Source organism: Hemiscyllium ocellatum, chromosome 19 (assembly GCF_020745735.1).
Source record: "Hemiscyllium ocellatum isolate sHemOce1 chromosome 19, sHemOce1.pat.X.cur, whole genome shotgun sequence".
Taxonomy (NCBI): Eukaryota; Metazoa; Chordata; class Chondrichthyes; order Orectolobiformes; family Hemiscylliidae; genus Hemiscyllium; species Hemiscyllium ocellatum.
In genome coordinates, this window is record NC_083419.1 from 30,999,144 (window position 1) to 31,023,520 (window position 24,377).

Consider the following 24,377-nt stretch of genomic DNA (forward strand, 5'->3'; position numbering starts at 1 on the left):
ACCATCTGTATTATCGAGTAACTGTTAGCTTAGATTTCTTTCAAATCAAGAATCATAGAATTTATTCTTTTATTTTAAAGATTCAAAATAATACCTTGCCAAACAACAACTACCCCACTTCAACTCTGTAGCAAAAAGTTTGTGTTCAGCATCCATCTCTGCGCACTGTGCTTGAATTTTCAGCTGTTCATTGTATTTGCTTTAATAAAATTGACCAGTTTTATGCAATCAGACAACACAACAGCCAGTTGGTGTTTGCAAGTTGTTCGCATGGACCATACAGTGTGCTCCTTGATTGGAAAAACCTTTGATTGTGTTGGTATGTATATGGGGAAAGCTTATAAGAGATACATTCATATCTTTTTTAAGACATTAAATATTCATTCTAGCTGACGAGCAAATAAGGTATATAAGGCTAGGGCATTACATAGAAATTACATTGGAAAAGTGAAAAAAAAGTATATGTTACCTGGAAAAGCTACAGTGTGTGCTAGTTTGATGACCATGATGACAAATGGCATCATTAGAACATTATGCTTCTTTGGAAACTCTAGCTTTCTCTGGAATGTCACTGTCTGAACCATTCTTCTGTGTGAAAATCCTTATTGGCAACTGAATAGCACATACGTATGTATCAATAATTAGTATCATAATTCTTATCTCCGTGCCTTTTTAAAAAAAGTACTTTTAGGTGCAGAGTTTCAACATTAGATGACTTTGATTGTCCACCACCACTTTTTGCGAAATACTGCTACAAAAGAGTTTAGGATTCCTCTCTGTTGGATGCAGTCTTTCTTCATAACTCCTCTTTGCTTCTTTAAAAGTTTGTTTTTTTTTTAAACCATCTCTCTGAACCTTCACTATTCCTTTTGGTTCCCAGTTGTAGTTTTTACACGATAGCTTTCATAAGCACATAGAAATTAAGATATATATCAATCTCCTTTCTTGTTCAGGGACATCCGTTTGTCCTGCAATTTTCATTTTTTGGGAATTTGTGTTGACTGTACTCAAATTATCTCTGAGAATATTTCTGAGAGACTATTCAGTGAAAATATATGGTTTGAAATTAGAAATACGAAAAGGATGATTGCTTTGACGTGACTGTACTATGGGGCCCCCCAATAGTCGGAGGGAAAATGAAGAGCAAATTTGTAGCAAGATTATAGATAAATGTAAGTGTAGTAGGGTTGTAATAGTAAAGGATTTTGATTTTCCTAACTATGACCATTGTGTTAAAGGTTGGGATGACGAGGAATTTGTTACGTGCTCAAGAACATTTTCTTTATAAGAATGCAAATCTTCCTACTAGAGAAGAAGCAAAACTGGGCCTTCTCTTGGGAGTTGAGGCAAGGCGTGACAAAAGTATTAGTATGGGGAACACTTTGTGACTAGTTTTGAAGAGTATCCCATCCAGCCCTACTCCCCTACCCTATTGCTCTGCATTTCCCGTGACTAATGTACCTAACCTACATATCTCTGAGCACTATGGGCAATTTAGCATGGCCAATTCACCTAACCTACACATCTTTGGACTTGAGAGGAAACCAGAGCACCCAGAGGAAACCCACAAAGGTGCGGAGAATATGCAAGCTCCACACAGTCACCCTCTTTGAATGTTTTTAAAGCTAAGATTTTTTTGAACAGTAAAAGAGTTAAGGGTTGATAAGAGAGTGGTTAAGTGAAGCTGAGGCCATGAAAAGATCAGCCATGACCTTATTGAATGGTGGACTGAGCTTCAAGGGCCAGATGGCCTACTCCTGTTCTAAACTGGAGAGGGTTCAGAAAAGCTTTACCAGGTTGTTACTGGGAATGGAAGAATTATAAGCAGAGACTGGATAGTCTGGGACTTTTTGCACTGGAGTGTAAAGGTTGAGGGATGACTTTATAGAGGTTTATAAAATCATGACAGGTGAATATCAAAGTTCTTTTCCCTAAGATGGGGAGTTCAAAACTAGAGAATGTATTTTCATGGTGAGAGGAGAAAGATTTAAAAAGGACGCAAGGGGTAACTTTTTCAGTGGTTAGAGTATGGAATGAACTGCCAGACACACACACACACACACACACACACACACACACACACACACACACATATGAAAGTGAAGATTTGGAGGGATATAGGCCAAACGCAGGCAGGTGGGATTAGTTTAGTTCTGGTATATGGTCATTTTTGACTAGTTGGACCGAAGAGTCTAGATTAGAGGGGTGCTGGAAAAGCACAGCAGGTCAGTCAGCATCCGAGGAACAGGAAAATCGACGTTTCGGGCAAAAGCCCTTCTTCAGCCTTAATCTAGATTCTGATTTCCAGCATCTGCAGTCCTCACTTTTGCCTAGTTGGACTGAAGAGTCTGTTTCTATGCCATGTGACTCTGTCGCTCTCTCTCCTGTTTGAAATTGGCCTGCTGCCAGTCACGGCTTTTGCCAACATCTTTTTGCTCCAGTGGATCCTGCCCAATTCCATTCTTGTCCCTTGAAGTCTGCTCCCACTCAGTTGATTTTTCTTACTGTAGATTAACCATGATCATTCTCCACCAAGATCTTAGACCTTGCCCTTTCTGTTGGACTGCATGCATACTCAATTGGGGAGGCGATGGCCTAGTGGTATTATCATTAAACTGGTAATCTAGAGACTCAGATAATATTTTAGGGACCTGGTTCGAATCTCACCATGGCAGATGGAGGAATTTGCATTCAATAAAACGTCTGGAATTAAGAATCTAATGACGATGATAAAATTGTCGCCAGTTGTTAGAAAAACCCACTGGTTCACTAACATCTTTTAGGGAAGGAAGTCTGCCATTCTTACCTGGTCTGGCCTACATGTGACTCCAGAACCACAGCCATGTGGTTAACTCACAACTACCCTCTGAGCAATAAGGGATGGGCAATAAAAGCTGCCTAGCCAGCGATACCCTCAATTAGTTACAGAATAAAAGAAAAAAAAATTACTGTAGGCAATTCACCTGAGCACCAGCTAGGAAAATTTGCTTCTTGCTGTCCATTATACATCTGCTATCCCATTTATATTTGAGTCATTAAAGCCCCCATTATAACTACTCTATCATGTTGGCATTTCCCTTTAATTTTCCTACAGATTGATTCCTCTACATTTATCCCACCAATTGGTGTTCTCTTGACTAGACCAAGCAATGTAATTGCATCCTTTTTGTTCCTTAGCTCTAGTCAAATTGATTCTGTCCTTGAATCTCTGAAACATCCTCTTTCTCTTGCACTGAAACACTTTCCTTAAACAATGCTTTTCTCCCTTTCCTATCTTTTCTGAGCCACCTATACCCAGAAGTATTTAATACCCAGACTTGCCTTTCCTTGAGATTGTTGGTGCCACAACACCATAGCAATCTGCAACTTTTAGTTTCCAAATCTGATTAAATACAGTACATGTATTTGCATACGTGTAAGGAATGCATTTCATTGCTTTAGCTTCATTTTGACTTCATTATTAACTTATTCTCTATGCTAGCTTACTGTCTCTCCAGTAACATCAGTATTCTTCTCTAATATTCTCTCTTAGTTCCCATACCCCTCCCAAATTAGTTTAAAATTAGCTATAAAGATTGTTTAAAACTCTCTCAACAGCATTAGTAGTTCAGACAATAGTTAAGGCATCTGCAGCTTTTAAATCAGATGAGATTGGGAATGAGGGTATCTGAAGTAACTTTGTATGAGGGTACTGATATCTCTATAGTTGTATGGTGGAATTAGCCACAGACTTAGTTGTTTCTTCAGATCATGAGGTTAGGGCATACCCACCTAATCACTGACATTGGGCAACATTTTATTCTCTGTAAGAAAAAGCATATTAATGAATGTTGGCAATCTGGATCATAATATCATAAGTAGCAATATATATAAGCTCTGAGCTGTGTTTGTGACTCTTATAACATTGCAAAGTAGTGAACATGCAAATATATGAAATAGGAGCAAAAGTTTGGATCCTTGAGCCAATTCTGCAAATTAGTATGTCAATGGCTGATCTGTTTGTATTTGGAATTCCACATCCCCATCTATCCCTAATATAGTTTGATTTCCTAACAAGAATCTAAATATCTCTACTTTAAAATATTTAATGACTCTGCCTACGCTGTCTTCTGAGGCAGAGCAATCCAAAACCTCAACCCTCTGAGGGAAAAAAAAATCTCCTCCTCTCTGCCCTAAAAGGCTTACCCCTAATTTCAAAACAGTGCCTCCTAATTCAGGACTTGTCCACAGTAGAAACATACTTTCCAAGCCCACCCTGTCAAGGCCATTCACCTCTCTCACTCTTGTTTAAATTCCAACACACCCATTCTGCCAACCTATCCTTATAGGGAAATTTTAGACATCAATATAATATACTTTCTCTGGACTGTCTTCAATACATTGACATCTTCCTCAAATAAGGAGACAAGAACTGCACACTTTACAGGCAATCCCTGATATGCAAACAAACTCCATTCTGGAGCGCATTCTGAAGTTAATTTGCATGCAAATTGTCCCGTGTAGTTCTCCAATGTAAAAGAGCCATTCGTAAATACAGGAAATGTTCATATGTCAGGTCTTGAAAATTATGCATCCATAAGCAAGATCCCATGTATGCAACCTGTGGTTTCACCCAAGAAAGAATTATCTACAGTGTCAATAGTGAGTTGAATTTTTAATTATTTTAAAGCCTGTAAAAGTATTAAAAAACGAATCTCACTGTCCCTTGGAAATGAAATGAATGGGATCTTGCTAGAAATAAGTACTAGATGTTCTTAGTACAACAGCATTTGTAAGCTACATTATAATATATAGTGCAGGGTGATGGGCTTAGATTAGTTCACAGTTCAGCGCAACATTGAGGGCCGAAGGGCCTGTTTCTGCGCTGTATTGTTCTATGTTTTATGATTCCAATACAAAGGTCTTTCTGCTCATTCTATAAAGAGTGCTTGATTTATTTCTGCTGTGTTTAAGAATATTTGAATCTGTGTTGTATGGGAATAGGGTGTTTTTTCTCCCTTGTTAATAAATTACAAATTGCACACTTATATTTTAGTCAAAGGTCACTTCAGTGATTAAAATTTTTAAAAATTATGATCTACTCAGCCAGATTCCTGTCACTGATTTGACTTATCCAGTACTAAGATTAATTGGACATTATGATCTAGTGGTCTCAATGATTATGGAATAATGCTACAAATTTGCGTGTGACCACACGAACTAGGAGCAGGTATAGTCAATTCAGCCCCTTGAAGCTACTCTGCTGTTTAATAAGATCCTATGGCTGATCTTATCTTGACCTCAACTCAATTTTCTTGTCTGTTCTCCATAAGCCATTAAAAAATAAAAATCTGTCCCAGCTGCTCCTTAAATTTACTCAATGTCCCAGCATCCACCATGCTTTGGGTTAGTGAATTCCACAGATTCACGATCCTTTGAGAGAAGTAATTTCACATTATCTCTATGAGCACTCATCTGGATTGTTCTACTGGATTGGACATCTTCTATATCCACCACCTTTAACTTCTTATAAATCTCAATGAGGTCTCATCATCTCTGAAATCAATCTGATAAACCTTCTCTGAATTGCTCCAGTGTAACTGCATCCCTCCTCAAGGGGCACAAAATTATATGCATTACTGCAGGTACCTTTTAACTGTTGCCTTGTATAGTTGCAACACTTTCCTACTTTTATACTTTATTCCATTTATCTTCCTTATTACTTATAGTGCCTACATAAAAGTTTTCTGTGGTTCAAGCACGAGGATGCCTAGATCTCTCTGCATCAGAGCACTCTGAAGTTTCTGTCTACTTAGATAATAAGTTGTCTTTCCATTCCTGTAACCAAAATGGATAACCTCACACTTATCCAAGTTAAACTTCATCTGCCAAAGGTTGGCCCATTCACCTAATGCCTCCATGTCCATTTGTAAGTTTCTCATTTCTTTAATGCAACTTATTTTCCTACCTACCTTAGTGTCATCTACAAATTTGGCAATCTTTTTTTCTATCCCTGCATCAAAGTCAGTCATATAGATTGTAAATAGTTGGGGCTAGGACTGAACCCTGAGATACCCCATTAGTTACATCTTGCCAACTAGAAAATGACCTGTTTATCCGATCTCTGCTATCTGTTGGTTAACCAATCCTTATTCAAACTGATAAATTGTCCCTCACCTTAACACCACTCCCACTCTACTAAGGACCTGCAGGTCCTGGGCCTCATCCATTGCCAAACCCTAACCATCCAACGCCTAGAGGAAGAATGCCTCATCTTCCACCTTGGGACCCTTCAACCACACGGGATTAATGTGGGTTTCACCAGCTTCTCCATTTTCCCTTCCCACCTTATCCCAGTCCCAACCTCCCAACGCAGCACCACCCTCTTGAACAGTCCTACCTGTCAATCTTCCTTCCCACCTATCTGCTTCACCCTCCTCTCCAACCTCCTCTCCAATCTATCACTTTCACCCCACCTTGATCTACTTATCGCATTCCCAGCTGCTTTTCCTTACCAAGTCAAGATGCTGTGCCCCTTGGAGGGGAACATGCAGGTAGTAATGTTTCAATGCATCTTTTTGCAAGGATTGTGAAGGTTTGTAGCTCAGGTTGAGGTTTAGGGTATAGGCTTGCTCTCTGAGCTATAGGTTTGATATCCATATGGATATCAAACCTACAGCTCAGCAAGCAAACCTACACCCTTTCAATGCATCTGTTATATGTGTCCTTCTAAAGGTCGTACATTTGGGAAGTGCTAAATGAAGGAGGCTTTGTGAGTTGAGCAGTTTGTATGGCTAGTTGTTTCTGATAGATTATAACATTGTAAGTTGCATTCATTAACCTTGTGAACTTTTACCTTCGAAAGGCACCGTATCCAGGACCTTGACTACATTTCTGGCAATGACTGTGATAATTGTTTGTTCCCACTGTTATCTGAAGCATTTTCAGGGTCTCCCAGCCCCTTGTATATAGATGACCACCTTCTTCTGTGCCAATCCTACGTCACAGCCTCTACTCCAAAGCCTTGGAGTCCATTCACTGTCCTGTTATACAATATTCCAGTGTTCTTCCTTTGCTGATATCTTTTACCAATTGCTACCAAAATGCACCTTCTCTTTAGATGCTATGTGGGTATGTTTTGCACCTTAAATGTTTAACTCTTTATTTTTCCTGATAGAAAACATTTTCTTATTTTTACAGGTACCACAGAAGCTTAGCTTGACTAAGTTGCTAAATACTTCCCAACAAAGTAAAGATAATGGTAAGTTGTTGAAAAAATAATCAAAATTAAGTTTAAACATTGACTTGCTTCATGTATAGTTAATGACATGTTGTTTCAGCATGTACAAACAAAGGATTTCTCTGTTTTCCTTCAGCAGAAAAGACTAACTTTTGCAAAGTCCGGCATACAGACAATTTGCATCCAGTCGAATCAGATATAGAAAGTGAGGAAGAGTCGGAAGAAGATAGTCGTGATGAAGAAGAAATTAATGATAACTGCTCACCTCTACAGCCTTCACCACAATCAAAGACACCTTTACTTGCTTCCCCTCAAACAGCTATGCCTTCATCCAGCTCATTAATAAAAACTCAATCAAATTCTACCCCTTTTAAAGGCTGCAAGCAGGTAGATTTTATATAGATTATATTCTATTTGTAATGGTTTGAACTGTTTAAGTGGTGCAATGAAGATTATTTTGGAGAAATTGCTGGCAATTAATGCCAAAAACTCAACTGAAATGCAAAGTAATCAATAGCTTGGATAATACAAAGAGAAAAGCATGATCCAGAATCTGTTTTAGTTGAAGAAAATAATCACGTTGAGGATGACAATTATCCAGAGGATTGTTTACAGCTTATGTGCCAAAGTCAGTTAAGTAGGACACAGATAACTTGATTCAAACTAAGAATACAATAATGTGAAACTGAAAGGTACTTTTTCTAATGTAATTGAACAGCATAGAGAAAAAAATGAGAAAATAAACATGAAAAATTGTTTATTAGAATGTGAAAACATTGCTGAAAGTGCTGGTGGTCTCCAAATTAACAGTACTACTGAGAAAGATGTGGATTCTGGGAAGGGAAATAGCAGAATTTCCCTGCAGAGATATCAGTTTTTTAAAATAAGCAAATTAGGTGACCAGGAATATTAAACCAAAAGATTTAAAGGGGAGGTGAGAAAGCAAATAAGAATTGGAGCAAAGGGGATGAGAAAAGGCTCGCAGCTAAATAAAAGGGAATCCCAAAGTCTATGTATGTAAGAAAAGAGTGCTGAAAGGAGTAGGGCCAAATAGGGGCCAATTAGGAACCAAAAAGGGAATTTACACATGGAGCATGGCTGAGTTGTTAAATGAATACCTCTTCTTCTCAAAAGAGGAGGATGCTCCCCTTTTTCCTGACATAGGAAGAAACTCTGTCACTTGAAGGGTTCAAAATTAATAAGGAAGAAGGCTTAGATGAACTGTTGGCACTTAAGGTTGACAAGGCACCAGGACTAGATGAAATGTTAAACTGAATTGTACGTTTTGTGTAGTGACGTTGTAGATAAAGGTACTGAAAATCAACATGTTTGAAGATATTAATTAGCAAATGTTTCAGTAAATCACAATAGTGCTGCCAGCTAAATCATTCAAAAACTGTGGGCGGCACTGTGGCACAGTGGTGAGCACTGCTGCCTCACAGCGCCAGAGATCCAGGTTCAATTCCCACCTCAGGCTACTGACTGTGTAGAGTTTGCACGTTCTCCCCGAGTCTGCGTGGGTTTCCTCTGGGTGCTCCAGTTTCTTCCCACAGTCCAAAAATGTGCAGGTCAGGTGAATTGACATGCTAAATTGCCCGTAGTGTTAGGTGAAAGGGTAAATGTAGTGGAGCAGGTCTAGGTGAGTTGCGCTTCGCCGGTTCATGTGGACTTGTTGGGCCAAAGGGCCTGTTTCCACACTGTAAGTAATCTAATCTAAGTAATCTATTCTAATCAAACTTCAAACTGCAGTGCATTGAATTAAATACTCTGGCTCCTAGCATTGAAATAACAAGATCTCGCCACTAATCTAAATCTTTGTAATAGAGCTGAAATATAAAGGATGCAACAACATTTAATGGGGCTTACCATTTGCAAGTACAAGTGGCTTTAACTCTTCTATATACACACACACACACACACACACACACACACACACACACACGCTCGAATTAGAAAATCGAGTTTTATTTTTCTCTCCAGCTCAAACATCAATCTTTCTTTGTTTCTTTATGGAAATTTGTTATTTAATAGTTACACACTAAATAGCCTGTTACAATGTCTACTATAAAATATTCAGAAAATCAGGGGCACTTTTCTCGAGTTACTTGCAACACTAAAGAGAATATTCTTCATTTAGAAAACCTTTACATCACTCAGATTTATTTTAGAATTAGAATAGAAATAATCTGCGTTATCGTTTGGAACAAGCCCAGAATTTTTTTTAAAAATCATTCGCTGATTTAAAGTGATGATGTGATATTGACAACTACCTCTGTAGTGAAAGAGAGAATGCAGTAGGTTCACCACTTGTTATCTTGCTGTAAAACTGACATTATAGCTTGGTCAGTCATTGAAGTTAAAGATCAAAACCTTATAGGACTCTGAGCAATTGTAGACTGTGACATGAAATTTGGGAGAATACCATGTGAACTTCAATGAGGCTGTTCTCTGTCATGGCAGATTTTCCAACTAAGTATTGGATACAGAGACAAGATTCTCACAAAACAGTGTGAGATATCTATTAAGAGGGATTATTGCTCAATATTGACCTAATTACCTGCACACCTTGCTTCATTAATTTACAGCTTTCTATTCTATCACCAGTTGTAAGGAAACAGGATACAGAGAATTCCTGACGCAAATATCAGAGGGGTTATCTGGCAACTCTACCCTACCGCTTGCACCTCTATCTTGCAAACCTGGCACAAACATCTCAAGGCATAGTCCAGGGCACCAGCACTACTGGACACTGACATCCATTGCCTGTCTGCCATTCAGAGTTTTCACGTCATCATTCTGATCTACTTGTAAGACACTTATGAACTTGAAAGCTGTGTTTCACAGCTCACCAGCAACTAACAATTAAAGTGTGTTGCAAGGATACTTTGTACAGTGGGACAGACACCCAGCTCATGATTGGGTAAGGCTACATGCCAAGGCTGCTTGCGTGCTCTTTTAGGGTTCACTCACCTTGAGCCTATCTAGATGCTCACAGCATCTCTGCCTTGTTCTGTCTGGTCTTTCTTTCCACTTTCCCTAACCCACACAAAACTACCTTCTATTTTGCCTTGCCATTAAACTTTCTGGCTTTGTGTCTGTGCTAGGCATCGTTATCAACAGGTCTTCAGTCAAATCAACAGAAGACAGCTTTCAGTTAGGGAGTCCGGTGCAGTAAGCCAGGGAAATTACCAATATCAGTTGAGGCTTGGGTACGGTCTAATGGCTAGTTGGAGTGATCAGGGTCAGGTTCCTCACCTCCATAAATGTCAGGCAGTCTATCGGCAGTCTTGTGTCTCTCTGCCCTGTTGTGAGTTTTTTCCTCCTGGAATGAAAGAAAGGAATTGATTGAGGGAGATGGCCGTGTGTAGCACAGTGAGTGAGTAGGCAGTGCAGAGGTCAGGGCTGAATGGTTAAATATATAACAATTTTTTAATGTAACCAAATTACAAAATAAGTGTACTTTTTTCCAGAATCTGAATGTATATTTCCTGAAACCTTTTTAAGACTACAGGTTTGAAATTGTAATGACTAAGTTTACTGTTTGCTGTAATCTGTAACTTTAATTTATGAAATACTAAATGTGGTTCGTAGGCAATAGGATTCAAAATACTGTTACTCGATCTTTAAACTTGTACAGGACAGATCCTCAGAAGAAGAGACATGGCCTGTTGAAATATGTTCACCAAACTCCAGAGTTGCAGCAAATGAACCTGCTAACCTTGATGAAACTTCCACATATAGTGCTCAGGCAGAAGATACTTCCCAACAAAAGAATAGAAGAGGTAACTATATGTATATTTTTTAAAACTTATTTTTAAATCGCTCTGACCATCACCGATCATCAGGAAACAAATCCCTTTGGTTGAAATTATGTCTCCTATATGGCTGTCCTTGTTCCTTTCCTATCTCTATACCTAATGGCAAGGAATACATAATTCTCTCTGATAAACGCTGGAAATACACAAGAGGTTTGGCAACATTTGTTGAGAGGGAAACAGTGTTAATGTTTCAGGTTGTGTCCTTTTATCATTGGACTATCGTTTCACTCACAAAAACTTCACCTTCTTCAATTAAATATTTATTCTTACATCAATGACTTCTATTTTGTGTTACAACCTTTCCCAGAATTCAAAGTTTCCCAAGATGTAATAATTTTTGTCTCCCACCACATTTTTAGCTATGTCTTTCCAACCGTCCTGGTAAACTGGGTTTATCTTCATGTACCAAAGCCCCTGAATCACAAAGGCAGGTATTCAAACCCAGTTCTAGGACATGAGTAATTTGTCAAGGTTGATATTTGTTTGTGTGTCTCAGGGAGACTGTAATGTCAGATCTGCCTTTCAGATGGCACATTAAACCAAGTCCATGTTCAAGTTGATATAAATATTGACCGTGCACTATTCAAAACTCAATAATCATATTCTGGCCAATAACTTTCCACAACCATCATTATCCAAATAGTCTAACTGGCCATTTATCTTACTAATGTTTATCCGATCTTACTCTGAAGTGTTTTGGGATAATTTACTTGAAACCAAATCTGAAGACTACTTATTGGGAGTACAATCGAGTTCAGATACTTAATCATTTTTTCCACAATGTTTTGGCCTGACCATCTATCCTGCCGTTCTAGATGACTGCATAATGTCGTTTTATTTCCAATTTCTCCTGATAATAAAGCAGTCCATGCCTGAATGCATCAAACCCTAGGCAACATTCAGGTTTGAATCCACAAGTAACAAGTCACATTCACACAAATGCCAAGCAAACTTATTTACCATTAAACCAGTACCAAACTTGGGCTCACCATTGGCCAAAAGCATTCAAAGAGCAGCAACTGATTCACCATCTGATTCCACTAAGCTCTTCCACATGGACATAAGTCAGGAATATGACTGAATTTTTTTCCCTTACCTGGCTGCCATTCAGGACAAAGTAGTCCATTTGATTAGCGGCTCGTTAGTCACCTTAAAATCCACTACCATCATCACTGGTGTACCATTACTGCAGAAGATGCATACAGTATGCACTTCAACTTCCAAGACTACTACAGCAGCATCTCTTAAACCTGTGAAGTCGATGACCAAGAAACAAGGACAATTAACAGATTTTTGGGAGTCTCATTGATTCCAAATTGCCTTGATAAGTCTCACAGCTGACCAACTTGTCTCATATTGTCATTCTGTCAGTCACTGGATAGGAATTCTGGAACTCCTTAGTGAAAAAAGCTCTAAGGGATACCTTTGACATAGGCATTTAGCAGTTGAGGCTAACCATCACTTTAAGAGCAGTTAGGCACAGGCAATTATTGTTTCTAATTTTCTTTTTGGCAGGTCTGAGACAAGACAGTTCATCTGAGTGTTTCCATTTGTCTTTGTCTTAGAAGGATTCATTTTCATAGAATTCTAGACACCTTAAAGTGCAGAAGGAGGCCAATCTACCCATCAGGTTGGCACCAGCCCTCCGAAGAGCAACCCACCCAGACCAAGTCCCCCATACTATCCCCATAATTCTGCATTTACCATGACTAACACACACACCCTGCACATCCTTGGTCACTATGGAATGATTTAGCATGGCCATTCCACCTAACTTGCACATCTTTGAACTGGAGCACCCGGACGAAACCTATGCAGACACTGAAAACGTGCAAACGCTACACAGACAGTCACTCAAGGCTGGAATTGAACCCAGGTCCCTGGTGCTGTGAGGCAGCAGTGCTAAGCACTGAGCCACATTACTGCCCATTTTCTAAAATCATTAATCCAAAACTTTAAAGTATTTTCCTCCTCTTCTTTCAAACAGTGGCCTGAACTTTCCTGAAAGTTTGTGTGGAAGCACAAAAATATGCTTAATTTTGACTAAGATGTCAAGTATTTTCAGCATAAGTGAATTATGCCCTTCCTTACAGTTTTAAAATTCATTCATTAGATGTTTTTATCTTGCCCATCCCAAGTGGCTCTTGAGAAAGCGACAGTGAGCTGCTTTCTTGAACCACTGCTGTCCATTTGATACAGGTACACCCCCAATGATGATGAGGGAGTTCCAATATTTTGATCCAACTGTAGAATCCCTACAGCATGGAAGCTGTAGCATTTGGCATATTGAGTCCACACCGACCCACCAAAGAGCATCCTGCCTAGAAACACGCTCCCTACCCTATCCCTGTAATCCTGCATTTCTAAGGCTAATTCACCAAGTCTGCACATCTCTGGACATTGTGGGAATTCAGATTTCTCCAGCTTCCTCATTTCCCCTCCCCCCACCTTGTCTCAGTCGGTTCCCTCAACTCAGCACCGCCCTCCTAACCTGCAATCCTCTTCCTGACCTCTCCGCCCCCACCCCACTCCGGCCTATCACCCTCACCTTGACCTCCTTCCACCTATCCCACCTCCATCGCCCCTCCCCCTAGTCCCTCCTCCCTACCTTTTATCTCAGCCGGCTTGGCTCTCTCTCTCTTATTCCTGATGAAGGGCTTATGCTCGAAACGTCGAATTCTCTATTCCTGAGATGCTGCCTGGCCTGCTGTGCTTTGACCAGCAACACATTTGCAGCTGTGATCTCCAGCATCTGCAGACCTCATTTTTTACTCATTTTTTACTCGGCAATTTAGCATAGCCATTTCACCTATCCTGCGCATCTTTGGCCTGTGGGAGGACACCAGAGCAGCCAGAGGAAACCCACGCAGCCACAGCAAGAATGCACAAACTTCACACAGTTGCCTGAGGCTGAAATCAAACCTGGGCCCCTGGTGCTGTGAGGAAGCAGTGGTAACCACCTACCCACCATGCTGCCTAACAGTTGATACCAATGACCAGGTCATAAGCTATTTTAATTTGAGATTTTAATTGATTCAATTTTAACCTTCTCATGGTGGGATTTGAAGCTATGTTTCCAGAGTGTAGGCCTAGATCTATTGGATTACTAGTTCAGCGACAATACCACTCAGACATCGCCTCCCCCTAGTGATATATTTTCAAGTCAAACCTTATTATTTCATTTTTAATGTTATTGATGCAAAGTTCTGTACTCTTCCTTCATTTGACTTCAAGCTCCATGTAAGAACATGTGTGAATTTGTTGAACTTACACTGGTTCAGCAAGATCTACCTTTGTGTCTTTAGTTTTAAATGAAGACCTGGTCATATTTCTAGTGCTTTATGTCACTTTTGTCAGTTATTTGTATTTCTTTCCCCTATTAAATTTGCCTTTATTTGTTGTAGCTTTCTTACCATATAATGATGTCATAGAGTCATAGAGATGTACAGCACAGAAACAGACCCTTTGATCCAACTCATCCATGCTGACCAGATATCCCAACCCAATCTAGTCCCACCTGCCAGCACCCGGCCTATATTCCTCCAAACCCTCCCTATTCTTACACCCATCCAGATGCCTTTTACATGCTGCAATTGTAGTAGCCTCCTCCTACACTTCCTCGAGCAGCTCATTGCATACACTCACCACCCTCTGCGTGAAAAAGTTTCCCCTTGGGTTTCTTTTAAATCTTTTCCTTCTCACCCTCAACCTATGCCCTCGAGTACTGAACTCCCCCACCCCAGGGAAAAAAAAACTATTTATTGTCTATTTATCCTATCTATGCCCCTCATGCTTTATAAACCGCTATGAAGTCACCCGTCCGCCTCTGATGCTCCAGGGAAAACAGTCCCAATGTTTTTAACCTATTACTGAAGCTCAAATTCTCCTCCCCGGCAACATTCTTATAAATCTTTTCTGAACCCTTTCAAGTTTCACAACATGTTCTGATAGGAAGAAGACCAGAATTGCATGTAATGTTCCAAAAGTGGCCTAATGTCTGTACAGCTGCAACATGACCTCCCAACTCCTGTACTCAGTTCTGTGAACAATAAAGGAACGCATTGCAAATGCCTCCTTCACTATGCTATCTATCTGCAACTTCAGTTTCAAGGAGTTATGAATCTGCACTCCGGTCTCTTTGTTCAGCAACACTCCCGAGGACCTTACCAATAAGTGGGCAAAAGTGAGAATTGCAGATGCTGGAAATCACAGTCTAGATTAGAGTGGTGCTGGAAAAGCACAGCAGGTCATACAGCATCCGAGGAGTAGGAAAATCGACGTTTCATGCAAAAGCCCTTAATCTGGAATGCTTTTGCCCGAAACATTGATTTTCCTACTCCTTGGATGCTGCCTGACCTGCTATGCTTTTCCAGCATCAATCTAACCTTACCATTAAGTGTAAAAGTCATGCTAAGCTTTGTTTTCTCAAAATGCAGCACCTTGCATTTATCTATATTAAACTCCATCTGCCACTCTTTAGCCCATTTACCTATCTGATCAAGATCCTGTTATAATCTGAGGTAACCTCCTTCGCTGTCCATCACACCTCCAATTTTGGTGCCATGTGCAAACTCACTCACTATACCGCTTATGCTCACATCCAAATCATTTGTATAAATGATGATAAAATGTAATAGACCCAACACTAATTTTTGTGGCTATCCACTGGTCACTCTCCTCCAGACTGAAAAACAACCCTCCACCACCACCCTCTACCTTCAAGCCAGTTTTGTATCCAAATGGATAGTTCCCTCTGTATTCCATGAGATCTAACCTTGCTAACCAGTCTCCCATGTTGTCAGACACCTTACTGAAGTCCATATAGTCCACGTCTATCGCTCTGTCTTCATCAATCCTCTTTGTTACTTCAAAAAACTCAATCAAGGTTGTGAGACATGATTTCCCATGCACAAAGCCATGTTGACAATCCCTAATCAGTCTTTGTTTCTCCAAATATGTGTACATTCTGTCCCTCAGGATTCCTTCCAACAACTTGCCCACCACTGCCATCAAGCTCACTGGTCTGTAGTTCCCTGGCTTGTCCTTACCACTTTTCTTAAACAGTGGCACGATGTTAGCCAACTTCCAGTCTTCTGGCACCTCACCTGTGACTATGGGCAATACAAATATCTCAATAAGAGGCCCAGCAATCAATTCCTTTTTAGATTACTGTTTACTTTTTTAATATTAAATCTGTTGGCTTTTGATGATGATAAAACCGTAATTGGTTCCATGCCAGAATTGAAGATTGTTTACGCAAAAATTGCAATATATATGGCTGACCAAGATAAAATGAAGTCTGTTGCTGACCTGTGAAGCTACAGGAAACTTCGTGCTGTGTCACGGGGTGGGGGGGGGGGGGGGGGGGGGATGAAATTTAGTGTTTGGTCAAGTACAGTTTGCCTGTTGTGTAGCACTATTATTTGGTATAATATTTGGAAAGTCCAGTAAGTAATAGGAGCTTGGTATAAAAAGAAACATACTGCAGTTGTGCATGTGTGTTTATTTTGAAATACTGTTTCTATTTTATACATTTGAATGAACCCTGTCTGATCCTTGTGGCATTTCACTTGTCACAGGCCTCCAGTCTGAAAAACAGCTGTCCTCCATCACACTCTGTCTTCTACCTTTCTTCTACCTTTTGAGCCAGTTCTGTATCAAAATGGACAGTTCTCCCTGTACTGAGAGCTAACCTTGCTAATCAGTCTCCCATGGGGAACCTTGTCGAAGGCCTAATTAAAGGCCATATAGATCACGTCTACCGCTCTGCCCTCATTAATCCTCTTTGTTACTTCTTCAAAAAAACTCAATCAAGTTTGTGAGACATAATTTCCCATGCAAAAAACCATGTTGACTATCCCTAATCAGTCCTTGCCTTTCCAGATACATGTATGCATCCTGTTCCCTCCACAACTTGCCCACCACCGATGTCAGGCTCACTGGTCTAGAGTTCCCAGTTTTTCCTTACCACCTTTCTTAGATAGTGGCACCATGTTAGCTAACCTCAGTCTTCTGGCACCTTACCTGTGACTATCGATACAAGTATCTCAGCAAAGGGCCCAGCAATCACTTCCCTAACTTCCCAAGAGTTCTAGGGTACACCTGATCGGGTCCTGGGGATTTATCCACTTTATGCATTTCAAGACATCCAGCACTTCCTCCTCTGTATTATTCAAGATGTCACCATCATTTCCCCACATTCTAGATCTTCCGTGATCTTCTCCACAGTAAACACTGACGCAAAATACACATTTAGTATCTCCCACATCTCTTGCGGCTCCACACAAAGGCAGCCTTGCTGATCGGTGAGAGGCCCTACTCTCTCCCTCGTTACCCTTTTATTCTTAATGTATTTGTAAAAACCCTTTGAATTCTCCTTAATTCTATTTGCCAAAGCTATCTCATGTTCCCTTTTTGCCTTTCTGATTTCCCTCTTAAGTTTACTCCTACTGCCTTTATACTCTTCTAAGGATTCATTTGAACTTGTCTATACTTGACATATACTTTCTTCTTTTTCTGAACTAAACCCTCAATTTCTTTAGTCATCCAGCATTCTATCTACCTACCAGCCTTTCCTTTCACCCTAACAGGAATATTCTGACTGTGGGCTCGTTATCTCATTTCTGAAGGCTTCCCATTTTCCAGCCATCCCTTTACCTGCAAACATCTGCCCCCAATCAGCTTTTGAATGTTTTTCCCTAATACTGTCAAAACTAGCCACCTTCCAATTTGGAACTTCAACTTTTAGATCTGCTCTGTTCTTTTCCATCACTATTTTATGGTCGCTGGCCCCAAAGTGCTCCCCCACTGACACCTCAGTCACCTGCCCCGCCTTATTTCCCAAGAGTAGGTCAGGTTTTGTACCTTCTCTAGTAGGTACATCCCGCTGACTATTAGGGGTATATAATGCAATTCCAGTAAGGTAATCATACCTTTCTTATTTCTCAGTTCCACCCAAATAATGTTGCTGGATTTTCTTCTCCGGGACTATCCTCTTCAGTACAGCTGTGATGATTTCTTAAAAATTTCTAAAGCTATATATAATGCTATCCCTTATTTTTAAAAATGCCATTTGCTCGCCTCTCTTTCTGTCCTTCCTGTAGCATTTATATCCTAGAACATTAAGCTGCCAGTCCTGTCCATCCATGAGCCACGTTTCCATATTTGCTAGGATATTCCAGAGTCTTGTTCCTAAACATGCCCCGAGTTCATCTACCTTCCCTATTAGACCTCTTGCATTGAAATAAATGCAGTTAATTTATCAGTCCTACCTTGTTCTCTACTTTGTCCCTGCCTGCCCTGACTGTTTGACTCGCTTCTTTTCTTAATTGTGCCAGTCTCTCATTCATCTCTTTCCCTGGGTCCTACTCCCCCAACTCAGTTTAAATCCTCCTGAGCAGTTCGAGCAAATCTCCCTGCCAGTGTATTACTCCACTTCCAATTCAGGTATAATCTGTCCTTGTGCAGGTCACTTCTACCCCAGAAGAGATTCCAATGGTCCAAAAATATGAATCCTTCTACCATAGACCAGCTCCTCAGCCATGCATTCATCTGCTCTAACCTCTTATTCTTACTCTCATTAGCTCATAGCACTGGGAGTAATCTCAAGGACCTCCTTTTTAAATTCCAGAATAGCTCACGTTGCTTTGTAATCTGTTAAATGAATGACACAGAACTCCCAACTTCCACTATTTAAAGAAAAAGTATCAATTTATTCTTTTATTCTAAAAATGACCATGAAACAATAACTATTTGCAGCTTTAAGCCTCTTTTCTTTTAAAGTTTTGTTATCTACCTCTAACTGTATAACAATATACTGTTCCAAATAAATGCCCCTATTAAAATTGCATCAATTTAATTTTCAAAACCCTACAGCGGCTATAGTCTCTGGTATCTGTTTTCCTCTGGCTTTAGATCTCCCTAGGTCATCTTCGGTCATATGAAAAAGGTACCCTTTTCAGGCAGTCTCTCAATGGCAGTTGGAGCTCTCTTTCTGGCTAACTCTCAAAATAATGGCTTATTTATACCCCAAACATCAAATCTTCTCATTGGTTCGATGTTGTCAAAATAGTAAAATTCAAATTTGATTGGGTTTTAGTATCCTGGAGCAAAATTTAAACTGGTTCAATTCGAACTGTTGTGAAAACAACCAAATGTCACATTTTCAAGTTCCAACGGCGTTGTGACTGCTAGTCAGTTACATGGCAAGTGCCTGCAGCCTCTCAGTGCAAAACACCGTTCACTCTCATTTAAAAGAGATAGTGCACGCCTTCACCTTCATAACATAAGCAAGTTTAAGATTGTAGAACAGCCTCATAACCTGAGCAGATTAAAAAGCTGGTGGCTACACAAATTAAGTGAACACCTGTCATAATATAAATTGGAGCAAGTGCAGGTGATATGCTACCTTGAGCCAGGTCCTCCAATCATTACAATAACGGCTGATCATCTGCCTCAACTTGACTGTCCCACTCCAGTCTGCCTTGAGTTACCTGAGAGGTCAAAGCTGTCATAGGTTGAGCATTAACATCAGTTAATATCCGTAATCCTCTGAAGGAGGGAATTGCAGAGATTCATAATCCTCTGAGTCTATGATACAGTCAAATCCTGCAGACAGATTAACACCCAAACAATATGTTTTCAGCCAAGGAACTTTCTATTTTCCATTCCATAAAGTTGAAAAATTTCAGGAAGCATTTTTTTTTTCTCCAGTCTTGGATAGGGCATAGATGTTGGTCCTCCTCCAGTTGCCCTTAATTTAGTCGCTTGCAAGATCATTTCATTGGTGAGTTAAGAGATATTTACAATGCTGTGTATCTGGATTTGCGCATAGTCAGAACAATCAGATGGTAGATTCACTTTCCTAAGTGATATTGATGAGCCAGTTTTTTATGACATTCAGTTTCATGGTCACCATTACAGAATTTTTAATTCCAGATCTGTATTAATATAATTGCAATTCCATCATGTGTCCATGGTTAGGTCATTGGATTACTATGCCACCATGTATAGTTTTCACCTTGTGTTAAATTTTGATGCAATAGCAGATGTCTATTTTGGGAAAAAAATTTGACTTTGAGAACTGGCTTATGGAATATAAAACGGTGTAGGCAGTTTTGATACAGTTAACATCTGCATACATTTTTGTTATTTTATTCATTGGAATTTTTTTTTAAATTCTTTTAAAATATAGACCTGATGTTTGAATTGGGCTTGGAAGAAGTGGAACCTGAAGACAATGTAGAATCTCCTTGGGATTCTGAGGTATGCTTTAATACATATTTTCCAACTTGGGTTCCTACATTAAGACAAAGATTTTCATCTAAGGCATGAGTTAATTGTGGTATAAAGTGTTGTGGTACTTTTACCATTTAAACATCAGCTTGGAATTCCCAGGAATTTCAAAAATAACAGCCAAACTAATCTAAGTTGATAAAATTTGGCTGCTAATGAAAAATTGAAGAATTTTGAACCAACCATAACAACTTAAACTTACGAAACACCTATATCATAGGAAACATCCCAAATTGTTCCACAAAAGCTTGAAAAAATGCCTAGCAGAAAGAGGAGAAATGAGTAGTATGGCCAAAAATAAAAGCAAGAAACTCCGTTTTAAAGGAGAGCACACAAACAGATAAGCAGAATGCCTATGGAGAGAAACTTGGAAAGTGGGACCTATGTGCCTTAAAGCTATGCTGCTATCTTTAGGGTAAAGGAGGAAAGGAAATGTGCAGTCTTGAGCCAAGACAATAAATTATTTGAGTCTCCATAATTGGAACAAGTTGTGGAGGTGAGGAAAGACAATGAGAGATTAGAAGAATAGGGTAATAATTTAAAATTTTAAGTATTGCTATGGCATTCAGTTTAGATCAATGATAATAAAGGGGATGAATAACCTGACCCTTGTATAGGGTAGAGTACGAGAATTTTGGACAAGTTGGAATTTGAAAGGTAGAAGCCTGAGGGTAATGGAGTAATTGGACCTAAAGTTGATGAGGCTTTAATGTGAAGATTTTGCCAGGGTTAAGGTTGTGACAGAGGCAGGTGATGTTATAGATGGTCTTTGTGATGAAGGCACTGTGGTGAGAAAGTCACTCAGGACCGCGAGAATGTTGAGGTTCCAAACTTGAACCAGTTATTAAAAAGGCAGCTAGAATTGATAGCAAGGGAGTAGGGTTCATGATAGGAAATATGAGGGTGTTAGGGGAAGCAGGGATTAAATACAATGGGTTTGATATTCTGTTTATTTTAAAATAATTACATTCTTTGAATATTGGATGCTGGACAAACAGCCTAAGTGTTGAGCAATGGAAGAGGTAAAAAATGATGGGGGAAGAAGACAGGATTTGGTGTGCATATGTGTAAATTATACCAAATAGATGCAGAAGACAGGAAAGCAGGAATACTTAGGATACTAACAAATAGTACTGGAAAGGAAGAACCGTGTCCATTCTGGCTTAAACTTCAAATGGTAAGTGAAGAAACCAAAGAAGACCACAGTAACTCTTGAGACATTTCACTGCTGTTGGAGGGCAATGTCCTGATTTTGAGCAATTCAAACAGGCATTTATGGGAGGAATGAGAATGATTCTAGAAAAGATCTACTAAAGAGTCTTTAAGAGGAAATAGGAATTAGTTTATAGTAATGAGAAGGTTAAAGGAATAATATTTTTGAAAGTGTGAGGGTCAATACCTATCGAAATGGAATTATTTAGAATAACAATAAGCAGGTTGACTAGAACTGAAAGTGAGTTGGTCATTTTTTTTAGTGAAAATGGGTTAAGCTTTGAGTCACATAAAAATCATTTGGAATGCCTCCAAAAAGAGCAGGAATGTGTACAAATGTAATCCTTGACCTACAAGTAAATTTCTACATGTGCTTACAAGAAATATGTTACAATGGAGCTTGCAAGTTAATCCAATGAAATTGAATTATTTTAAATTTTATGCAATGCAGAATAATATCAAAGTAGATGTTATCAAGATAAATGTTACTATTTTAGTCTACCACAGAAAGTCCACAGAAGAAATCCATTGGCTCACTTGCTTCATCTGTCAAGGAACAACCAAAAGTGCAACATACTCCAGCAAATCAGAATAACGGTAATCAATCACATTTGTTTTATTTAAACCTATGAGATAAACAGTTTTTCTTTAATTGAGAATATTCTAAAGATATTGTTCTATGGTACTACAATCCATAATTTAGACTTTATAATGGGGTGCATGCAGTTTTTCTATAGGTGAAGATGCCAGAATGTAAGTGGTGATATTGAACTCCAAACGTCCATTAAATTCAGAGCTGAGTATCTTAAATGTTATAAAAATGCCATGAAGAATCTTTAGAATATGTATTACTCGTAAACTGTTCAGAATGTGACTTTCAATTAGCTTAGTTGGTTGGTCTGCATAGATTGAAACATCAGCATCAATTCATTTCCTGTACCAACTGAAGTTACTGTGAAGATCCCTCCTTCTCATCCTTTCCAATTGCTTGAGGAATGGTCACCTCAGATTAAATCAACACCAGTGGTTTTTTTTTCTCTCTTTCTCTCTCGCTCTTTTGTTACAACATGGCAGTGAACCCTTCTGTTAATTAAACCAAACATCCAGAAAAGCTCACATCGTCTCATTAGCCATTAAAATATGAGTGACAGAACTCCCAAATGCCACAATTTAAGGAAATAATATCAATTTATTTTTAACTCTAAAAGTGAACATTAAACAACAACTACTCACAACTTTAACCCCTTCTTTCTCTTAACTGCTTATTACCAGTCTCCAACTCTACAAAACGTGGGGCGGCACTGTGGTTAGCACTGCTGCCTCACAGTGCCAGAGACCCGGGTTCAATTCCCGCCTCAGGCAACTGTCTGTGTGGAGTTTGCCCATTCTCCCCGTGTCTGCATGGGTTTACCCCGGGTGCTCTGGTTTCCTCCCACAGTCCAAACATGTGGCCATGCTAAATTGCCCGTAGTGTTAGGTGAAGGGGTAAATGAATGGGTCTGAGTGGGTTGCTCTTCGGAGGATCAGTGCGGACTTGTTGGGCGGAAGGGCCTGTTTCCACACTGTAAGTAATCTAATCTAAAAAATCTAATAAGACGCTTATTAAAATTACATCAACTTAATTTCAAAACCAAACAGTCGCTGTCATCTTTGGTGTCTTTCTTCTTTCGGCTGAAGATCTCCCTGGGCCCTTGTTTTTTTCTTTTTCCTGCAAATATGTTTCATGTGAAAAGGTACCTTTGGTAGAGAGTGTTTCCTAATTTCTTGGGTGTGTCTCCATGGCAGTTGCTCTCTCGCTTCAATTTTCAAAATGTCCGCATTTTTATATCCCCAACATCGGGTCATCGCATTGGTTTGATGTTGTTATAACAAAGAAATCAAATTTGATTTGGCTTTATTATCCTTTGAGTTATTGTCAAAAGAGCAGCCAAAACTCAGGTATCCATTTCACAGCCAAATGTTACATATTTTCAATTGTCCAGTATGCTCTGGGACTACCATTTAGTCATATACACAGGTGTTTATAATCTCTCAGTTTAAAACAGCACTGACTCTCTTAAAGGAATAGTATCCACCTACAATTTCATAACACTTCTCTCTCTCTTTTCTCTTTTTCTTTCTTCTCTTGCTTTTTGCGCGTTTTCTCTCTCTCTCGCATGCGCTTGCTCTCTTAATCCATGTACTGACAATGTTGGACCCAGACCCCATCTCAAACCTTTTCCAGAGGCTTTGAACCACACAAAAAACACCAACGCGTACTTGTAATCATTGGCGCACAAGTAAATTTCTACATGTGCATCTTTCACACCAATATTCTGTGTTTTATCCATTTACCCACTCAGTCTTTTTCAGGAAACATTGTGAGGTGCATTGGAGTCTACCTTAATGGTATCCATATTTTTTGTTAGCCACAAGAAATCAGTGTATTTATCCTTCATGGATAATGTGGACCAAGTGTAATAAACATTTTTGAGTCATCTCGAATCGCTTCATTGCTAATTTAGAACTTCAGGCATGGATTCCAAAAACTTATAGCCAACCTATCTGTTGAGCACTTTGGATCATTAGTAATAACTAACTGTTGATTGTAGGCTTCCTTTGAGTTTCTACATAGTTGTTTTCTTTGTCATCTTTCCTATCCCTACACTGAATCATCATTGAAACAAAACTGGCAATTAAAATTTGGTCAATTATAATAATGTTTAATTTTAGAAAATATTTTTGCAGGGTATTTCCAATCTATCATTTTTCTGTAGACTCATTGTAAATCAAAGTCATAGCTCCACATTCTAATGACACCTGAAGCTCAATATACATCCCACAAGTACTGTTTG

The 24,377-nt window shown here is 39.3% G+C and overlaps 1 protein-coding gene across 5 annotated transcripts in view; it reads left to right on the forward strand.

The window, feature by feature from the left end:
- The window catches only part of si:ch211-272n13.3 (ankyrin repeat domain-containing protein 26), a 157,274-nt gene that overhangs the window by 42,045 nt on the left and 90,852 nt on the right, over positions 1-24,377 (forward strand). For 3 of the 5 annotated variants that reach the window (XM_060839792.1, XM_060839797.1, XM_060839796.1), the window contains 5 exons: positions 7,180-7,240; positions 7,356-7,606; positions 10,857-11,001; positions 20,231-20,301; positions 22,041-22,140. In XM_060839792.1, coding sequence (XP_060695775.1) covers positions 7,180-7,240; positions 7,356-7,606; positions 10,857-11,001; positions 20,231-20,301; positions 22,041-22,140 — 628 coding nt within the window. The remainder of the gene's footprint in view (positions 1-7,179; positions 7,241-7,355; positions 7,607-10,856; positions 11,002-20,230; positions 20,302-22,040; positions 22,141-24,377) is intronic. The other 2 variants (XM_060839794.1, XM_060839795.1) reach the window with 2 other exon arrangements.